At 30.6% G+C, this 22,951-nt stretch overlaps 2 protein-coding genes across 2 annotated transcripts; both read right to left on the bottom strand.

The window, feature by feature from the left end:
• Window positions 1-1,553: 1,553 nt before the first annotated feature.
• LOC123202884 (metal transporter Nramp5-like) lies at window positions 1,554-5,613 on the bottom strand. The gene is made up of 13 exons (XM_044619036.1): window positions 5,464-5,613; window positions 5,243-5,321; window positions 5,105-5,145; window positions 4,928-5,006; window positions 4,716-4,820; window positions 3,685-3,794; window positions 3,157-3,338; window positions 2,987-3,056; window positions 2,682-2,855; window positions 2,460-2,564; window positions 2,231-2,362; window positions 2,039-2,134; window positions 1,554-1,895 (listed from the first exon to the last, which is right to left on the bottom strand). Exons 1-13 carry the CDS (start codon window positions 5,611-5,613, stop codon window positions 1,554-1,556), a joined length of 1,665 nt encoding a protein of 554 aa, XP_044474971.1.
• Window positions 5,614-13,795: 8,182 nt separating this feature from the next.
• On the bottom strand, window positions 13,796-17,928 carry LOC123203542 (metal transporter Nramp5-like). The gene is made up of 13 exons (XM_044619940.1): window positions 17,636-17,928; window positions 17,304-17,382; window positions 17,164-17,204; window positions 16,996-17,074; window positions 16,781-16,885; window positions 16,416-16,525; window positions 16,002-16,183; window positions 15,840-15,909; window positions 15,561-15,734; window positions 15,343-15,447; window positions 15,108-15,239; window positions 14,917-15,012; window positions 13,796-14,279 (listed from the first exon to the last, which is right to left on the bottom strand). Exons 1-13 carry the CDS (start codon window positions 17,729-17,731, stop codon window positions 13,971-13,973), a joined length of 1,578 nt encoding a protein of 525 aa, XP_044475875.1. The 5' UTR covers window positions 17,732-17,928; the 3' UTR covers window positions 13,796-13,970.
• Between the last annotated feature and the right edge of the window lie 5,023 nt (window positions 17,929-22,951).

Raw genomic sequence — 22,951 nt, 5'->3', positions numbered from 1 at the left:
TCTGTCATGTGAGCTGCTTCAAACTCACCTCTGAAAGTCTGCAATCTTACCTTATTTACCTTATTTACTTTTTCAACTCTTGTATAAATTGTCTCGAACGTATCATCTTCCAATCCTTGGTACAGCAGAAAAAAAGCCTTTTATTTTTTTTTCGTTGATCTCTTAGAGTATTCTTCTGGTCAATAGTGTAAAGAGCTTCAACTTCTAGACTTGGTTCGACATAACCATTACAAACTATCTCCCACAACTCTTGTGAACCGAACAAGGCTTTAAACTGGATACACCACCTTTCATAGTTTTCTTTTGTTAACTTAGGAACTTGAAGCTAGACCAAGTTTGATGCCATGAGAAAAAAAAAATGAAACAAGGAAGAGATCCTAAAGCTCTGATACCACTTTGTTGATGTTTAATTTTAAAGAAAGAAGTTAAATAGAGAACTTAAGAACTGATGATTTATTACTCAACAAAATACGAACTCATACATCATTATTTGATCAATGACTCTTTTTATAGAAGAGTTGTGCAACTAATAGATGATAACAAACATAATACAAAAACAAGCCTAAATAAATGGTAGAGATAATAGGGAAGTTGGTAGAAAAAACAGAGTAGCCAATTGAAGACTCGGTTTTGCTGTTATTTTGAAGACTTGGTCTTTATCATGTGCACACAAAAAATATCTTTTGATTTGTTACTTCCAACATACACTAGATAAAGACTTGGGAAAAAGGCTTATCGCAATGCGATGAGGGCATCAAGTAATAGGCGGGGGAGAGTATCATGAGTTGCCAGTCGACAGTGCAGTAGGACAATGCTCTAACATAGCTTGCATGCATACATAAGAAGTAATCCATGGGGTAATAACTTGTTTTCAATGTCAAACCTCATTTTGGGTGTGTCCAACCCACATGTTAAGCAACATAGCCTACCCAACCCAAATGCTGGAATGTGCCAACAAATTTTTATGGGGAAGTAGTCTAGAGGTGTATAAAATGTGTTTAAAGAATTTTAGGACTTGTGATATTTATCTTGTATAACTAGTATCTAGACTTTTCTTAGGGTCAGTTGTGCATTATCTTAGCTAGATATTTCTTAGGTTTGTGCCTATATAAAGGGTCAATTGTATAGCATGTGTATCAAGTTGGAACAAGCACAAGAAGTAATAGAACTATTATTTCTAACATTCCTTTTATGTTTTTTTTTATTTGGTGTGCGACATTCTTTTGTATAATAGGGATGAGGAAGGTGGACTTAACTCAAAGATTTAGCTAAATGTCACATAGGAGCAATAGGAAGTGATCAACCTACAATATTGTGCATACAAGACCAATCTTTTTGGCTAGCTTTTTATAAGACTATGAAACACAGATATTTATAGATCATAAAGAGATTACATATATGAGATATTCAAATCTTTTAAAATATATCACGAATATACAAGACAAAACACCTTTCAACATTATAGTTTAATTATTGGCTCTATCACGAACTCATTATTTGCCATTTTCTATAATTAATTACAGAAACCACCTTCCATTAGAAGGTGCAGTCCTCTACGGTGGTGGTAGAGGGATATCGGCTAAATCCTCTATGTAAGGTACATGACCCAATTCCATCTGCCTATTAGGGTATACAAGCCCATTCTCCAAATTGGTTTGGGCAACTGGGTCTTCCTTTGTGGGCTCAATAAACGTCACAACAGTGTCTTTTCTGAAAGCCAAATAGATGATTGCTAATAGATAAATGGCCATAAGAGGAAACACTATGATGCTGATGAACACATTTCCCACTTTGGGCAAGTCGTTGTGGATTAACCAACCTACAAATCCTGTGCTCAAGTAATACACATTGATGCCTATAATTCCCAGGCCCAAGATCCATGAAATTACAATGATCTGCATGCGAATTGTTTCAGAAAAAAGAGAAGAACATCAAAACATGATTCTTAGAAGATTATGTTTTATACAAGCCTCAATACGGTTGGCTTTAATTGGAAAGCTTTACCTAAAAGACAAGAAAACAGAAAAACGAGACTTACATAAATAGAGTTCTTGTGGGGTCCCATCTTGGTGCTACTGCTACTAAATTTGAGAAGAGGGATGAGAGCAAATGGCAGTTCAAATGACAACATCATCTGCAATTCAAACTCAGTAAATATTTACGTTTTGGTATGATACAGAAATAATATTATAATTAATAACCTATTTTAAATGAATTTGTTTTGTCTAACCGAGGCAATAATGATTAATCTTCCTGCCCCTTGAGGTCCACCAATAATTGAAACTATGAGACTTGGTGTAATAGCAATGCTCCTTGTCATCAAATTCCTCAGCCATTTTCTCATTTTCATGTCCAGGAAACCCTGAAAATCACACAACCCAGAAGCTAAATAAAAATTTTACAAAGAAATTTGTGATTCAAGAAGTTTATTTTTTTTGTTTTTCCATATTTCTGTTGACCTGCATAATAAATTGTCCAGCATAAGTTCCCGTGATGGCGGAGCTTTGCCCTGAGGCCAGAAGGGCAATGCCATAAACAATTGAGCTCAATTTTCCCAGCACATTCTGCACAGAAATAATCAAGTTCCTGTTAGTATTGACTATATTGATCATGTTTGACGCTACGAGAATTGATTTTTTCTTTCTTTTCCTCTTTTTTTGTTTTGTCAGAATAATTTAGACCTTGAGGAGGAAAGAAGCGGAGTTGAGTGTAATATTATTGCATTGATCACTGATATTTTCTGAGAGATTTGGGGCTGAGCAAACAGTGCCTGATACCGACACTATCGCAACATTGATTAACAATGCTACAAATAAGGCTATTCCACTCTCTATAAGGAAATATCTACATGCATCCTGTATAAATCAAGACAGAATTAATCAGAATTGGGCACTATTTGTCTTGAGCTATTACCACCAAAACATTTGTATCTTGAAAATGTATGTATTTATTCATTCAATGTTGGTAATATTTTTCTATAGCTTACCTTTATGCCACGGACAGAATTGGGCACTTTTCTGGAAAGCACAAGAGCTGAGTGCAGAAACAGATTGTGCCTGCATAATTAATAAATGGGTTTTTTTTTGTCAGTTTTTAATGATTTTGATGTTCTGAGCGTTAGATTCTGAGAAATATGTGAAGTTTGATGAATCATACGGCATGACGAGGGCGCCCAGTAGGGCGATGGCGTCGCCTGTAGCACTTTGGCCACTAAGCTTGGGAATAAACAGGCCCTTAAGGACATCGACTGCAGGAGGCTTTACATAACTCATTTCTCCAAAGAAACAACCAGCCATTATGATTACAAGTATCGCTATCAACATTTCCAGCTTCCTCACCTACCATATTTAACCATTCAAATAAAAGAGTGAGATTAAACATGAGAAACTACCCTTTTTGTTCTATGAAGATTAACTATAGGCGTGACAAGTTATCCATCAGCTAAGTTGACTTAAAGATAAATTATTTTAAAGCTCCAAAAATATAAAAACAAGGCACAAATGGAAATAAATTAAATCAGTTCAAAGAGGGATAAGGCTAGAATAGTTACAGAATGCATACATACAATAAGTGGAAGGATAAGCTGAAAATTTTATAATATCACCTTATTCAATGTTGATTTTGATGCTTGACCAGTAATAGTAAAGGATTGAGTGAAATACTAAATATGAACTGTTAAATTACCCCATATCTTTGGAGGCTGAGCAACAAGAGAGTGCTGAAGCCAGTGAGGAGAACTCCAACCCATACTGGGATGTGAAAGAGTATATTTAATGCGAAGGCTGTCCCAATCACTGAGAAGAAAGGAAAAAGCAATACAAATGTTAAATGAAATACTCAAAAGGTTGAATTTAAAGTGTTTTCTTTGAATTAATTGTTTTGCTTTTAGAAAACTAATGATAGCATGATATTGTCAGGTTTAGCGCTTCTGTCTGGAAGCCCTACAGAACCACTCCAGAACTCAGAACTTGTAGTAGTTTTTTCTGAAATGAATGTAATATGTATCTAGGGCTGGATTCGAGTCAATCAAACTCGGCTCAAGCAAACTCAAGTCAAAGAATTAAATATTTTCGAATTTGTGCTTGAACTCAAATTTGAGAGATGTTCAGCTTCTCAAACTCGCAAACTTGAAAAATTTTAATACAAATCAATTAAAATTAGGGTTAGATTCGAACCGAGCCTGTTTGAGCTCAAGCTCAAGCTCCGCTCGAACAAGCCAGCCCTAGCCAAGCTTGGTCGAGCTCGAGCTCGAGCTACTCGCCATATTTTCTAATTAAAAATTTTGATACAAAATGACGTCATTTTAACCAATATGTATTAAAATGACGTGGTTTTAATAACGAAAAATGAGTCAAATCGAATTCGAACCAAGTTCAAGTTTGGTTTTCACAAGCTCGATGAGCTCGAGCTCAGCTATATGTGAACCGAGTCTAGCTCGAGCTCAAATGAGCTCGAGCTCGGCTCGGTTCGAATCTAACCTTAATTAAAATGATGTTGTTTTGATAAATTTGTATCAAAATTATGTCATTTTTTAGTTTTTTTTTTCTCTACAAAAGTATTGAGTTGTGTTTAATACTTAGTTTAGCTCGATACTATAACCAAACTTGAGTTTGACTCTTTTCAAAATGAGTTGAGCTATACTTAATTTGAATCAAACCTTAAATATATGAAATGTACGACAAAGAATTTAAAGATGATTTAAGAATTCTGCATGCCTTCTGGGATATCAGCGGCTATGACAGCTAATTCGGCCAGCAACCACAGGCAGTACTTGACAAATCTTGGGTACTCAGCCTTGCATAATTCTGATAAATGTTTGCCTGAGAGTTCAATCAAATAAGTTCTTGTTAATTACTAAAGAAAAAGTAATCAATTAGTTAATATTCATCAACTTAATTTGACTTGTAATTTTGGTTTTGTGACTTACCAGTGCTTACACCAAGATTTGCAGCAAGGGACTGGATTATAAGAGCAAAGATCAATCCGATAAGAACTACCCATAATAGCTGAAAATGACAAACATGTTAGTTTTCTTTTTCCACCTTCAATTTGAAGAAGAGAAAAGCTTCTCTTCTTTATTTTCGAAGAATTTTGTTTCTTATACCTCATATTGGTGACTAGCTCCTGCTTGCAAATCAGTTTCCACTGTAATATGACAGCATAGAAAAGTTTGTTAGTCACAAACAAAGACCCAGAAAGAGAAGCAAACATTCACAGAGACATCAGAAATGTAGGAGCCTACTGTTTCCTGGGTCAAGATAAGCCAATGATACAAGGAAACCAGGGCCTACGAACGCCAAAAACTTTTTCCATCCAGGTTTCTAATCATTATCAAAATCAAGTTCAAGAGAACTTCATCAGGTATTGATATCCTCACAAAGTGTAGGAAAATATCAGTTAATCATCATACATATATCTATATCGTGAATAATGGGTTAAGACAAAATAAACAAACGTAAAGACCTGCTGATCGACAAAACTTTTGTCATCGTTGTTGGTAGTGACATTGGGAGATGGTGTCGTTCCCTCTGCATTGATAGCAGCTATGCGGTTGCTCCCGCTGCCCCATGGTTGAGAAATTTCTGGTTGTTGTTGTTGATTCCGGCTTGCCATCTCTCACTTTCTGCTATTTGTAAGTCTCTTGTTCATTACCAAATTACTACTTAAAAACATACAAGTGCAACTTTGAATGAAACTCGACTCCCATATTTATAGTAAATAATGGTTAGTCTTCCTTAAGCCGCCGTTTGTTTGGAACGGATGACAAAATTCAAACATATATACATAGACATATAATTACTAGGGGCCAATTAGTTTTGTCAATTAGAGTAATTTGGTTCTAGAAATTTAAAGATTATCTTGATAATCTATATTTTATTATTTATATTACCTTATTTGGTTTGTCGTAATAAAAAATTACGATAATATTTTATTACCAATGTTAATGTGACAAATTACCAAATACACATTAGGTATTAAAATATTACTAAGATAATCTTGATTTTATTATAATTATATTATTATTTATTAATTTTTTGAGACAAAAATAAATATATTTTTAATTAATATAAAAAATAATATAAAAATTATTTAAAAATAATTATATTTAAGAGCATTTAAGTAAAATAATTTACTAATATTCTTTTATTACCTTTAACCAAACATAATAATCATTTATACTCAATAATCTTCAAAGTAATTTATCTTCAAGGAAATCTCCTTATTTTGGTAATAAACTATTACCCAAATCAAATACCCCCTTAAGCTCATACCAAGTTCTTTAATTAGAAATGATACTTAATTTGTCATGTTGGTAATGTTGATGCAACTCTTTATTTTCTATACATAATACTTTGTACATAAGTTTATACATAAACAATGATATATCCCTATGTGATTGAGTATTATTTTATCTTTAATTTTTAATTATCTAATTATATGATGACACGTTGTTATTTATGTACAAAAATTATGTATAAGCTTGTACATAAAAATTGTATATATAATATTATTTTTTTTCTTAATATATAGTGGAAAGGTTCATGCTTCACATTTTGTCAGTTTCAATCATTTATCATTTCTTAATATATATGTATGTATGGATGTATAAATATGTATTTATATATTTGAATGTTTATTATTATTGTTGTTGTTAAAAATATTGATGCTAAAGTCCCAACTTAATTTTCAAAGAATTTTAAACATCAATAAACATCATCATGAATGCGATAGAAAATTTGGTTTTAATGGTGATGCAAGTAGTTAGATTAAAAAATAATGCGATAAATAATTTATTATAACTATATGGATAACAATACTAGTGTTATGAATATTTATAATAAGGTCAAAAGACTTATTCCCATCGTATCTATAGTAAAATCTTAAAGTTTCATCATCTAATTATTAAAAACTCAAATATCTATTATAAATAAAATTATGTTAAAATTTTTAGTTAGGGTTATGGATAAAATCATTATTTTAATAATAATATTAAAAAATTATATAATTCATTACATTTTCTTCCTTAAGTTTTAAAAATTAACAATTTTACTCATGTCAAAAGTTTTCAAGTTTTGAAAAGTGATATTTTCACCCCCCCAAACCAAGGGTTTTCCTTTTTTCTCTTTTTGGCTATCATCTCAAATTACCAGTAACTTCCCATTTCTACCCTAAACCAACGCCGACATGATTGCCCATGAGATCTTTATTTCTCCGACACGATTGCTCATCGATGAAGAATCATCTTTATTGATTGTTGATTCCACAAAAATCGATGAAGATATGTCTTCGTTGATGACAAATTGTGTCAGTGAGAAAAAGATCTGATGGTCAAAATTTTGTTTACGGTTTAGGGTTGAAAGCGTCGTCACTAGTGGTTGAAGAGAAGAAGAAAAGAATCTTAAATTGAGGGGGGGAGAGAATATTAATTTTTAAAGTTTAAAAAATTATGATAGAGATAAAATTATTAATTTTTAAAACTAGAAGGATAAATACCCAGTCCAAAATTCATATCACTGCTTCCTGAACCCACTTTAAGACAATTACATGCTGACACATCTCCGAAATTATACGTAGGTTTGATTAATTAAATAACCACGCATGCATGCTCCCTGCTCGCTGGGTAGGGTTAGCCACTCAATCCACATTACTCATCTTCGATTGGTGGCATGCCCCATTTTCTTTGAGAACATTTATTAATTTCTGATTCAGTGAATCCATACATCATCCCGAGCTTTTATATATAATACTTGGTTTCTTGTGGTTTAGCCTTTGGAGTTATTTCTTTCAAGAATTTGTGGCCGGCACTCAAAATCCATACATTGCCATTATTTATTTCTTTGATATTTTGAGCTAAAGGACATCAAAATAAAATTCTGCAGGATGTTACGTGAAACAAGGATACTGTCCAGTCTAGGTTGGGTATTGTTTTATTAATAAAATGAAATATGATTATAAAAGTAAAATTTTTGAAAAATTATTATATATAAATCATAAATTATTACTATATATTTGATAAAAATATGTTAATAATAACTATTATATTTAGTTTAACATAAAATGTCTTCAGCTATAATTATTTTAAAACGTTTTTATGTTACTTATCATATTAATTGAAAATGAGTAAAAATTAATAAATAGGGTAGAATTGTAATAAAATTAAAATTATCTTAACGACTTTTTAATGCTCAAAGTGAAAGTGGTAGTCAAATTACTTCTTAGGATGCGTATGGTTTGAGTAATATTTTATTACTAAATATAAAAAAATTATCTTAAAAATATATTACTTAGAATATTACTGAGTATAAATTATTACTATATTTAATAAAATGTGATAAAAATTGATAGATATAAATAATTATTGTGTTTGATTAAAGATAATAAAAATAATATTAAGATATTATTTTACTTAAATGTCTTTGGGTATAATTATTCTAAAATATTTTTCATATTACTTGTTATATTAATTGAAAATAAGGTTATTTTGTTCTAAAAAATAAATATATAAGACAATAATTATAATAAAATCACGATTATCTTGGAAATCTTTTAATACTTAAGGTGGATGTGGTAATTAAACTACTTCTTATATTACTTGTCATATGATCATTGGCAATAAAAGATTATCGAAATATTTGATTATCTGATAAATCAAACAAAATAATATCGATAATAAAAAATAGATTACCAAAATAGTTTTTTAATACTTGAAGCAAACACCCTTTTATATTATTTGTCACGATACCACTGGTAATAAAAGAATATCAAAATATTTTATTATCTGAAAAACTAAACAAAGTAATAAAAAAATAAATTATTAGAGTAATCTTTAAGGGGTCGTTTGGTTTGCAGTGAAAAAAATTATCTTAGTAGTTTATATTTTATTACTTACATTACATTCTTTGATTTGTTAGTAATAAAATATTATAATAATTTTTTATCATTAATAGTGATGTGACAAGTAATGTAGATGATAATCTGATTATCATTACCAATGTAATGTTATTTTATTATAATTTTATTCTTATTTATTAATTTTTTACACTAAAATACCCTCACTTTTAATAGATATAACAAGAAATATAAAATATATTTTAAAATAATTATATCCAAAGATATTTAAGTAAAATTATATCTTAATATTGTTTTATGAGTAATACTATATATATCAACTTTGTATACATAAATATGTATACACTTATCTACATCATTATATGATTGAATATTATTTTATTACCTTAAATCAAACATAATAATTAGTTATACCAATATATTTTTTTATTAAATCAATAACCAATAATAATTTTTATTAAACATATCGATAATCTTCAAAATAATCTATTTTTATATTAATATTTTATAAAATATTTTCTAAACTAAACACCTAGATGGACTTTCAAATCAATTATAAACCAACCCGTGGTTAGGTATTTTTTCCTCCTCCACATAAAGTATATGCGGATGCTGAGTAAGCCTACCATTTGATTCACATATATTCGGGGTTTGGCAAACTTGCATAGGGCACGTGCAAACTTGCGCAAGGCAGGTGCTTGAGATTACTACCACTTGATTTTATTTATAAATGGTTGACGTCTTTGAAATATACATGCACCATGACTTCGCCTCTCATTATTTTGGTCAACGACTGAATAATACTCTACGGTCGATAACGAGAGAAAATGTATAATAAAATCCATGGATAAGTGTAAATATATTTTGAAGATTTGACTTGCAATTTGTTAATTGAGTACTCTAAAGAATTGACATATTGGTACCGCCCGCAATATGGTATAGGCCCCCCTTTTTGCATGGATGTCACAAAATTGTTGATCATGTCAAGTTTGTGGATCATATCAATCGTGTCAGAAGGTTGGTGAATTAGTTGGATATGATTGGTTAAAAATATTAATAATTAAATATTAATAAAAATTAATAATATTTGAAAATATAATTTAATATATTACTTGTAGAAGTACGTAAGTTGAGCCGGTAAAGCCAACGGTGATATAACCTAAGAAGTCCTAAAGCGTGTTACAAACCCTTTAATCCTAGTAGTATGAATTACTGTCATCTCTAATTAGTATTAACTATTGTTAAAATATATTACTTTTAATTATATTCTTTCTGTTCAAATATAATTTTTAACTGTATGCTTTCCTCTGTATTGGCTCCTAGTAGTGTGTCAATGCACATTCAAGCCTCCTAGAGTCCATATTTTGTGTAAATACCAAGGTATGTCCTTTTCTGTAGGTTCAAAAGAAGTTGCAACAAAGTTTGAAGGTTGTCAAAGTGAAGGAGCTGTTAACATAGGTTAATTTGTATCCAAAATTTTACTCTGTTGTATAATTGTTTATACATATGTATGCATGTATGTTAATTGATTACAAATGAATCCTATAAAGGTTTATGTGGTGTTTCTATGTGCCCAAAAATTTTAAATTGACTTTCGTTGCCCTTTCAACACTCCTCGTAACCCAATAGTGGTATTAAAGTCACATTTGAGTGATTTTCATACAAAATTTATTATGTATGCTTGAATTCAATTGAAATTGTTGTCTTCTTATTTTGGTATTGAATTCTTGTTAACTATGTAACAATTGGTGAGTGCACTGTTGTATGCTCATTCGATATAATCAAGGACACAAATTAAAGTCTCACAAGAGTTGCAACTTTCAAGATAAAGAGAGTTTGACTTTAACAAAGATTTCGAACTAGAAAAGAGCTTTGACCTGGACAACCCAAACTTTTACTAGGGCATAAAAAAACAACATGAAGCAATAGGTTGAGCGTGAACTATAATTACTATCTTGAAGAATTTTTATATTATGAATTATAACCATTTCCAAGGATTCAACAAGCTCCTTTGAAAAACTTTCAAGCACAATTTAAGATAAGGATATTTAAAACTTGGTAATTGAACTGGTTCAAAGAATTTGTAAACCAAATCAAAATTTCGATTTGAAGAAAATTTTGAACTAAAACTGAATTGCTTTTTTATGAAAAACGAATCAATTTAATAGGATAACAAAATTGAATTTTTGGTTATTCGATTTTTGAATGCATATTGTATTATGATAGAAAATACTAGGAGAGACTAACAGAAAATGGAGATTGTTATCCAATATCGGTTGAAATTTTGGCTGAAAAAACTTGACTATCATCGAACATAGACTGAAGAACAGAAGGAAAAAAAATGGAATTAGAGTAGTAGAAGACTCGAAGAAGACAAGATCAAAATGCTAAAATCATTGTCGGTGAACTTGGGAATAGAAATCAATTGTTAAAGGGCCAAAGCACTATTTCCCACCCAAGGTTTAGTGAAAGGGTAGATTCTCATCCGTTAACTTTTAAAAACTTAAATACCCATCTATTAGTTAAAATTTACTGTTGAAATCAAGGGTAAAATGCTCATTTAGCTAAAAATATTTAAAAACTAAAAAATTATCATATTCTGCCCCTTAGGTTTAAAAACTAACATTTCCCCCCACCAAAGGTTTGAAAATTGGCCATTCTCCCCTAAGGTTTGGAACTTTTTCTAGTTTCTTTCGGTGAGCTTCTCTATCACCGTCGCCATCTCCATCTCCGTCAATCTCTTCCTCCTAGCACTCTCTCCCTCACTGACGCTCCCTCTCCCTCCAAACGTCGTCGATTTCCATCATTGATGACTAACAACTTTAAAACCCACGAGTGGGTTTCAACCATAATGACGATCGATGACAACCAACGCTGGAGAGACCAAATGTCGACAGAAGAGACACTGGAGAGATGAATCGCACGACAAAAGAGATGTCGGAGAGACAAATCATGCGATGAAAGAGACACAAGAGAGACGAATCACTCGATATCTCTAGGGAGGCAAATAGAACGATGACAACGCCAAAGAGATGCTTCTACTCGTGGTTGAGATTTGTCGGCCTTCTTCTTTGGCCGTCAACAGAAGATTAATGGGGAAGACCGACTCTACTCATTGGAAGAAATTGGAAAAAAGTTCCAAACCTTAGGGGAAAATGCCAAATTTTCAAACCTTGGGTGGTGGGAAATATTAGTTTTTAAACCTAGGGGGCGAAATGTGATAATTTTTTAGCTAAATAACCATTTTGCCCTTAATTTTAATAGTGAATTTTATTTGATGGGTGGGTGTTTGGGTTTTTGAAAGTTAATGGGTGGGATTTTATCCTTTCACTAAACCTTGGGTAGGAAATAGTCGTTTGGCCTTGTTAAAGAAGGCTCGAAGAGAAATAGATATGGAACAGAGTCGTTGAAAAACTAAGTTTATATCATTTTACTTCCTTAATTTGAAAAACTAAAAATTCCTCCTAAAATTAAGTTTTGAAAAGTGACATTTTTCCCTTATCTAGGATTTCCAATTTCGTTGGCAAATTTTTAGCCAACGATGGCCGATCTCTCTCTCTCCCATTGTCATCTCTTCCTTTGGTACTCAATATCGAACTGACGATGTCTAGATTTAATAGAATTCAAACAAAGAGTTTTAACTTTTCGTCTAGATCTTCATCATCTAGATGAAGTCGACTTTGTCTAGACTACGATGACAATCTAGATGAGGTCGATCTCCTCATGTAGATTGTCGCCATTATCGTTCAAACAAAGTTAACTTTGTCTAGATAACACTCTTTATCTGAATTTTATTAAATTCAGACATCGTTGATCTGATATTGAATATCAGAGAGAGAGAGATGACACCGGGAGGGAGAGAGATCAACCATCATTGGTCAAAAATTTGTCGACGAAATTGGAAACCCTGGGTAGAGGAGAAAATGTTACTTTTCAAAACTTAATTTTAGAAGAAATTGTTAGTTTTTTAAATTAAGAGGTTAAAATGATATAAACTTTAAATATTATTGTTCAAATGACGATTTTACTTTTAACTTTAATTTAATTTTAGAGAAAAATAATTAATATTTTAAATTATGAATAGGTGTTTGAGTTTTTAAAAGCTAGAGGTGAGAATAAGTCTTTTGGCCCAAACACAATAGGGATAAGAGAAAGCTAAATCACGTGGTTTAATTTAAAAAACCAATGGAAAACGTGAAAACCGCATATTTAATGTAAGGAAAATAGTGCCACGTCCACAAAAAAATTTAACGTTTGACTTTTTTTATTGTATGTTAATGGATAATTACTATAAATTACTTTTTATTAATTTTTAAAATTAAAAATCGATTCAATTTAAATAATCAATTTTCAGATTTTAATAAACCGAAAATACAGCCAAATTTTTTATTATTATAATATTTTAACATGATAACCTTATCAATTTTATAGTTATTTTATTTTTCGATTTGGTTTAGCTTTCAGAGTATTTTGAACAACAAAATAAATTATGAATGTAGAATCTGCAAGTAAGGAAATCTTGTATGAAATTGACTTGTGTATATTTTGGTACAAAAATGAAGGCCTTTCATGGTAAAAAATGAGGACATTAGGCTGCAATAAAAACACATCGACGTTGGCCATGAAGAACACTAATGGGTAGCTTTTAAAAATATTATTTAATAATATTAATATTATCATGGAAACTGAATTTAGTGATGTAACTTCTACCACAATGAAAAATCACGTGTTTTAGGTAACCTTCTATTTTGTAAAAGTATAAAAAAATAATTAAATAATGATATATAAAAACAAACTAAACACTATCTTTCTCATGCATAAAGGGATCCACCGAATCACACATGAATTGGGCCAAAAGCCCAATTCCTTTTGTTATCTCTTCATAAGCCGGCGAAACAATGATATTTATAAATTATAAAGAAATTACGTATACGTAAGAGTGAAATCTTTTAAAAACATTTCACATATATACAATACAAAATACATATCATTATGGCTTAATTATTAGTTCTATCAAGAACTTATTATCTATCCCTTTTGATAGTTGATTATTGAAACCATTTTCCATTGGAAGACACAGTTCTCTATTGTGGTAGAGGGATATCGACCAAATCTTCTCTCTAAGGTACACATTCCAGTTCCAATTCTATCTGCTCATTAGGGCATGCAAGCCTATTCTCCATGTTAGTTTGGGCTACTAGGTGTTCCTCTGTTGGTTCAATAAATGTTACAACAGTATTTTTTTTGAAAGCAAAATAGATGATTGCTAATAGATAAACGACCATAAGGGGAAACACTATAATGCCGATGAACACATTTCCCACTCTCGGCAAGTCATTGTGGATTAGCCAACCTACAAATCCTATGCTCAAGTAATACACATTGATGCCTATCATTCCCAAGCTCAAAATCCATGAAATAACAATGATCTGCATGCGAATTGTTTTAGAAAAATTAGAAGAATATCCAAACATGATTCTTAGGGGGCGTTTGGTTTGAGTAATGTTTTATTATCAAAATAAAAAGATTACATTGAAGATAGATTACTTAGAAGATTATTGGGTGTAAATGATTACTATATTTAATAAAATTTGATAGGTATAAATAATTATTGTGTTTGGTTAAAAATAATAAAAGATTACTAGTAAATTATTTTACTTAAATACCCTTGAATATAATTATTTTTAAATATCTTTTATATTATTTGTTATATTAATTAAAAATAAATTTATTTTTGTCTCAAAAAATAATAAATAATAATATAATTATAATAAAATCAAGATTACCTTAATAATCTTTAAATACCTAAGGTGAAGGTGATAATCAGATTACCACCTATATTACTTATCACGTCAGCATTGGTAATAGAAGATTACTGTAATCTTTTATTACTGACAAACCAAACAAGAGAATAAAAGATAGATTGTCAAGGTAATCTTCAAAAACCCAAACCAAACGGCCCTTAAAAGATTTTGTTTTACATAAGCCTCAATATGGTTGACTTCAATTGGAAAGCTTTACCTAGAGGACAAGAAAACGAAAAAAAAAAAAAAACACCAAACTTACATAAATAGAGTTCTTGTGGGGTCCCATCTTGCTACTACTGTTGCTAAATTTTAGAAGAGGGATAAGAGCAAACGGCAGTTCAAATGACAGTATCATCTGCAATTAAAACTTAGTAAATATTTTGTTTTTAATTTGATGCAGAGATAATGATATAATTAATAACATATTTTTATGAATTTGTTTTGTCTAACCGAAGAAATGATGATTAATCTTCCTGCCCCTTGAGGTCCACCAATGATTGAAACAATGAGACTTGGTGTAATTGCAATGCACCTTGTCATCAAATTCCTTAGCCATTTTCTCATTTTCAGGTCCAGGAAACCCTGCAAATCACACCACCCAGAAGCTAAATAAAAATTTTACAAAGAAATTTGTGATTAATGAAGTTCAATGTTTTTCATTTTTTTTCCCCATATTTCTGTTGACCTGCATAATAAATTGTCCAGCATAAGTTCCTGTGATGGCGGAGCTTTGCCCTGAGGCAAGCAGGGCAATGGCATAAACAATCGAGCTCGATTTTCCCAACACATTCTGCACAGAAAGAATCTGAGTTCCTGTTAGTATTACTATATAGATCATGTTTAATGCTACAAAAATCAATTTCTTTTCTCTTTTTTTTTTTTTTTTTGTCAGGCAATTTAGACCTGAAGGAGGAAAGAAGCGGAGTCGAGTGTTATATTGTTGCATTGATCCCTGGTTTGTTCTGAGAGATTTGGGGCTGAGCAAACAGTGCCTGTTATGGACACCATCGCTACATTGATTAACAATGCTACAAATAGGGGTATTGCATTCTCTATAAGGAAATATCTGCACGCATCCTGTATAAAACAAGACAAATAATAGAGAGATATTACCACCAAAACATTTATATCTTAAAGATGTCTATGTATATTCAATGTTGATAGAATTTTACTATGGCTTACGTTTATGCCACGGACAGAATTGGGCACTTTTCTGGAGAGCACAAGAGCTGAGTGCAGAAACAGATTGTGCCTACATATTATTAAATGGGTTTTGTCAGTTTTTATTATTTTGACGTTCTGAGCATTAAATTCTGAGGATTATGTGACTTTAATGGATCATACGGCATGACGGTGGTTCCCAATAGGGCGATGGTGTCGCCTACAGCGCCTTGGCTACTTAGCTTGGGAATAAACAGGCCCTTGAAGACATCAACTGCAGGAGGCTTTACATAAACCATTTCTCCAAAGAAACAAGCAGCTATTATGAATACGAATATTGCTATCAACATTTCCAGCTTTCTCATCTATTATATTTAACCATTCAAAAAGAGTAAGATTAGACATGAGCAACTGCCGTTCTTGTTTTATGAAGATTATCTATAGTCATGACAAGTTATAATCCATATTTAAGTTGACTTGATGATCAATTTTAAAGCTCCAAAATATAAAATAAATACACAAGTGGAAATAAATTAAATCAGTTCAAAGAGGGATAAGACCATTGATCGAAATATTAAATATGAACTGTTAAATTACCCCATATCTTTGCAGGCCGAGCAACAAGAGAGTGCTGAAGCCGGTGAGGAGAACTCCAACCCATACTGGGATGTGAAAGAGTATATTTAATGCGAAGGCTGTCCCAATCACTGGGAAGAAAAAAAAAAACAATACAAATGTTAAATGAAATACTTTAAAGGTTGAATTTAAAGTGTTATCTTGAAATTAATGTTTTTTCTTTTAGAATTCAAATTATAGCATGTTATTGTTAGGTTTAGTGCCTCTGTTTGGAAGCACTTCCTACCCAGACAGTCCCAAACTCAGAATCTCTAGTAGTATTTTCTGAAATTAATGTATCGAATGTAAGACAATGAATTTATAGATGATTTAAGAATTTTGGATGCCTTCTGGGATGTCAGCGTTTATGACAGCTATTTCGGCCAGCAACCACAGGCAGTACTTGACATATTTTGGGTACTCAGCCTTGCATAATTCTGATAAATGTTTGCCTGAGAGTCCAATGAACTAAGTTATTGTTATTTACTAAAGAAAAAGTAATCTAGTAGTTAATATTCATCAACATAATCTGACTTGTAATTTGGTTAGTTTTTTGACTTACCAGAGCATACTCCAAGATTTGCAGCAAGGGACTGGATTATAAGAGCAAAGATTAATGCGACAAGAACTACCCATAATAGCTGAAAATGACATGACAAACATGTTAGTTTTCTTCTCTTCTTTATTTTCGATGTATATTATAATATTTGAAGAATTATGTTTCATATACCTCATATCGGTGATTAGCTCCTGCTTGCAAATCAGTTTCCACTGTAATATGACACCATAGAAGCGTTTGTTAGTCACAAAAACACAGACCCAGAAAGAGAAACAAACGTTCACATCAATAGTAGGAAGAGAGAAGCTTACAGCTTCCAGGGTCGATATAAGCCATTGAGACAAGAAAACCAGGGCCTACAAACGCCACAAACTTTTTCCATCCAGGTTTCTAATCATCCCAAAGTATCCAAATCAAGCTTAGGAGTACTTCATCAGGTATTAATATTCTCACAATTGTAGTAAAACATAGAGAAATATATCTGTCAGACTCTGTTAATTATCATTGGTTATCTCATTTCAGTTCAGGCGCCAATTAAAATGAAAGTTGTGAATTTTATGTCCAGATTTAAAGCCCAAAAATATTATCATATTATCTATGTCGTGAATAGCTGAGTTAAGACAAAATAAACAAACGTAAATACCTGCTGATCGTCAAAATTTTTGTCATCGTTGAGGTTGCTCCCGCCGCCCCATGGTTGAGAAATTTCTGGCTGATGTTGCTGATTCGGGCTTGCCATCTCTCACTTTCTGCAATTTGTAGGTATCTGTTTTACCACCAAATTACTACATAATAACACAGAAGTGCAACTTTGAATGAAACTCGATTCCCATATTTATAATAATAGTGGATAGTCTTCCTTAAGCCGGCGTTGTTTAGCTTGAATACAGCAAAGCAAGGCACCTCTCTCTGCCCTCGTTTACCTTTAAAGCCATAATAACCTATTTTCTTGAGATTGCTCTAAATATACTATACATACATATTTTCAAGGTGAATAACATTTAATTATATAATTATATATAATTTGTATACTCATTTTATGTATTCAAAATGTGTAAACTTTTGTTAGAAATAGAGAAAAAATAAGAATACAAAATCTAATTTGATTGTGCTTTTGATTAATATAATATTATTTTATTACAAAAAATAAAAGATTATTATAAAGATAAGTTAATTTGAATATTACTAGGTATAAATTATTATTATATTTGATAAAAAATGGTAGGAATAAATAATAATTGTGTTTGGTTAGACGTAAAAATAAAAAAATAAAATATTATTTTACTTAAATTTTCTTAGATATAATTTTTTTTAAATATTTTTCATGTTAGTTGATATATTAATTAAATATAAAAGTATTTTAGTCCTAAAAATTAATAATTAAAGATTGAATTGTTAAAAAATTAAGATTATTTTTCTAATATTTTAAAATCTAAGGTAAAAATAGTAATAAAAAACTCTTTATATTATTTATCACATTACAATTATTAATAAAAAAATTATTGAAATATTTTATTATTCACAAAACAAATAAAATAATTAATAATAATAAAAAATTATCAAGATAATATTTTATTAATTCGAACCAAATACCCTCTTAAAACTAATAATTAAAACTGTTCCTTTGGAACCATGTTATTACGTGATGATGATGACAAATTTCAAGTTTTGGTGTAGATAGTTTTGTATATTTTCCTTGGGACAACCAATCATGTGTTTTCTTTTATAAAGCTTTTGATCGTTGTTTGTTTGTCCTTCTCTTAAATCCTATCATTATAAGAATTTTGATGGATTTTCAAGAGAAGATAATTTTAACCTTCTTAGTCTATATAAACACAGGTTAGTCTTTTTAGTTTGTTCTTCGCTATCCTAGTTTTTCAAGCAAAATGAGCTTACGTTGTTTTTGAGTTGCTTTTGTGGCTCGTTGTTTGTTTGTTAATATATTATTTTTACTTAAAAAAAAAATTCAAGCATTCAAAAATATGTATGATAGTTTATACAATGTTAACTACAAACTTTCGAATCAATTTTAAGCCAAACCGTGGTTAGTTATTTTTTTTTTTAATTTCATTACTTAAATCATATGTTGATGTTGAATAAGACTACCATTTTTTCCTATAAGGCAAAAGACTATTTTTCACCCCAATTTTAGTTTAATCTCAAAAATATATTTAAATTAGTTGAAAAATCTAAATATTCATCCATAAATTAATTTATATTAGAATTTTTTATTATAGTGAAAGATAAAATCATCATTTTATTATTAAATACAAAAACCTTAAACATTTATATAATTTTCTTCTTTTAACTTAAAAAACTTATAATTTTCCCATTAAATTGAATTTTAAAAAATATTAATAGGATGTCATTCCCACCATCAGCCAATGTTTCTACCATCTTCTTCTCTAGCAATCGACGTTCATCGGACCAATCTTCTTCATTCAATGAAAAGATGAAGATAAATCGTCTTTGTCCGATTGATGGAAGACGACATCGTCTTCATCTCTTTGTCAAATAAGACGAAATCAGTCATGTGTAATATCAGTTAGGGGAGAAGAAAATTGTGGGAAAATTGATTGATGACAAAAATGATAATCAGTCATCGAAGATGAAAGAAATTATCTTTAAGAGTAAGTGTCGTTTTTTAAAATTTAATAATAAGAAGAAATTATTAGTTTTTTAAATTTAAAAAAATTATAAATTTTTTAAATTAAAAAATAAAATAATATTTTTATTTTTATTTTTATTTTTAATAAAAAATTTTAACAAAAATTAAACCATAAATAAATGTTAATTTGGGTGAAAATAATCCTTTCGCCTTTGCATATATTTGGGTTCGGAAAAACTTGCACGGGGCACGTGCTTCGAGGTTTCTACCCCTTGCATTTATATATAAATGAATGACGTCTTGGAAATATACGTGTACCGAGCCTTCATTCCTGATTATTGTGGTCAATAATTCTCGATAGCGAGATAAAATGACATAAAGTATTATAAAAATAAATGAATGACGTCTTGGAAATATACATGTGCCGAGACTTCATTCCTGAATATTTTGGTCAATATTTCTCGATAGCGAGAGAAAATGACATAAAGTATTATAAAAATCTATAATGAAATACTCTACGGAATTGACATATTGGTAGAATGTAGCATCAAATGCCAGTTAACCTCATCATGATTCTCTAAGAATATAAATATGCTACTGCAAATTTTAAATACAATACAAGAATAATTTTGTTAATCATATAATATTAGTAAATGATGTTTGGTATAATAACTAGGCCAAAAGACTTATTCCCACATGCCGATTAATTGTATACATAGATAATATTTAATTAATAACATATTTTTAATGAATTTGTTTTGTCTAACCGAAGAAATGATAATTAATTTTCCTGCCCCTTGAGGTCCACCAATAATTGAAACAATGAGATTTGGTGTAACTGCAACGCACCTCGTCATCAAATTCCTTAGTTTTCTCATTTTCATGTCCAGAATCTTTGAAAACCGCACAACCCAGAAGCTAAATAAAAATTTTACCAAGAGATTTGTGATTAATGAAGTTCAATTTCTTTTCGATATTTCTGTTGACCAGCATAATAAATTGTCTAGCATAAGTTACTGTGACGGCGGATCTTTGCCCTGAGCCAAGAAGGGCAATGGCACAAACAGTTGAGCTCGATTTTGCCAACACATTCCGCACAGAAAGAATCTGAGTTCCTGTTAGTATTTACTATATAGATCATGTTTAATGCTACCAGAGTCGATTTCTTTTTTCTTTTTCTTTTTTGGTTCAAATAATTTAGACCTTAAGGAGGAAAGCAGCAGAGTGGAGTATAATATTATTGCATTGATCCTTGGTATTTTCTGAGAGATTTGGGGCTGAGCAAATTGTGCCTGTTACTGACACCATTACAACATTGGTGAGGAAATATCTACACGCATCCTGGATAAAACAAGACAGATAATGGAGATATTACCACCAAAACATTTATATCTTAAAGATGTCTATATATATTCAATGTTGATAGTATTTTACTATGACTTACGTTTATGCCACGGACAGAACTGAGCACTTTTCTGGAGAGCACAAGAGCTGAGTGCAGAAACAGATTGTGCCTACATATTATTAAATGGGTTTTGTCAGTTTTAATGGTTTTGATGTTCAGAGAATTATGTGAAGTCTAATGGATCATACGGCATGACGGTGGTTCCCAATAGGGCGATGGTGTCGCTTACAGCGCCTTGGCCACTTAGCTTGGGAATAAACAGGCCCTTGAAGACATCAACTACAGGAGGCTTTACATAACCCATTTCTCCAAAGAAACAACCGGCTATTATGAATACAAGTATTGCTATCAATATTTCCAGCTTTCTCATCTATTATATTTAACCATTCAAAAAGAGTGAGATTAAACTTGAGCAACTGCCGTTTTGGTTTTATGAGATTATCTAGTCATGACAAGTTATCCATCAGCTAAGTTGACTTAATTATAATTTTTAAGGCTCCAAAATATAAAAACCATACACAATTGGAAATAAATTAAATCAGTTCAAAGAGGGATAAGGTCATTGATTGAAATATTAAATATGACCTGTTAAATTACCCCATATCTTTGCAGGCCCAGCAACAAGAGAGTTCTGAAGCCAGTGAGGAGAACTCCAACCCATACTGAGATGTGAAAGAGCATGTTTAATGCAAAGGCTGTCCCAATCACTAGGAAGAGAAAACAAAAACAATACAATATTAGATTTATTTTGTATAAGTTGAATTTAAAAAAACAACAATAAAACCTCATACTCTACGCATAAATTATAAAATACTGAATTAAATTCTTTAGGACTATAGGAATACTTGAAACGCTAAGCAATTCGAATCTGCAAAGCTGCCGAGATTACCTTTTGACATGACTTAATCTTCATTTTATAAATCTTTTTCAATGGAATAAGTTATAACACAATTATATTGTATCAAGTCTGAAGAGGGGACCTAATCAATATATAGAGTAGGTTAATTGACCCCATTAAGGTCCAATAAACTTTAATATCCGTAATTATATTGTTTACCTAAAATATAACTTTTAAATGTATTAGATTTATATTTATTAATCACTCAAACTCATATGTAAACAGAGATTAGACTTTTTAATTATTCGATTTTATTAAATCAAAATCATAATTAATGTTAATCTATATTAGGAAATTTTTAACATTCTTCCACTTGAGAAATATTAATTATTTTTATTTTATTTTAAGAAAAAAGAAAACAATTTTCAACTCTTGGGTAATCAACAATTTAACTATAAATGACTATAATTTTGGAAAACAAAATAACCTAAAAATAAATTATATTATAATAAACAATCTAATTAATATGATCACCAATAACGAACCAAAACATTATTAATGTTCTCTATCGATATAAGATCATTCTTAATAATAATTACTAATAATCAAATCAACACGAATTAGATATGAGAGTATGGTAAAAATAGTACCCAATAAGGTCATCATAAGCAATGTTATGTTTTGTCAGTTCTATTTATGATTTTTTTTAACCTTATGCCTCAAAAGAAAACAAGAGAAATTTCTTTACTTTCAATGAAACCTATATGTTTTAACCTTACTCGAGACTCACGAAACATACACATATAATTGTTATACTCAAGAGAAATTTTATCTTGAGACACATGTTATACATTAACCTTATATATACACATACATCCATCGACAAATAAATATACTTATATGATCATGATCAATAATAAATATAAACAAATAACAATATAAAACTACCACTAACCCTAAATATCCAAAGACCTTAAACGACCTTATGTTTTTAACAGCACTTTATGAACTACAAGTTTTATTGTTTTGGTTAGGGGCTTAAACTTATATTTATTATTAATATTTTTTTTGCACTTTACCTGAATGTCTTATCTCTTTATTAGATTCC

The sequence above is a fragment of the Mangifera indica genome, chromosome 19 (genome assembly GCF_011075055.1).
Source record: "Mangifera indica cultivar Alphonso chromosome 19, CATAS_Mindica_2.1, whole genome shotgun sequence".
In the NCBI taxonomy this organism is placed as follows: domain Eukaryota; kingdom Viridiplantae; phylum Streptophyta; class Magnoliopsida; order Sapindales; family Anacardiaceae; genus Mangifera; species Mangifera indica.
Note: the sequence above shows the minus strand (reverse complement) of the source record. Positions and strands in the feature narration are given on the sequence as shown.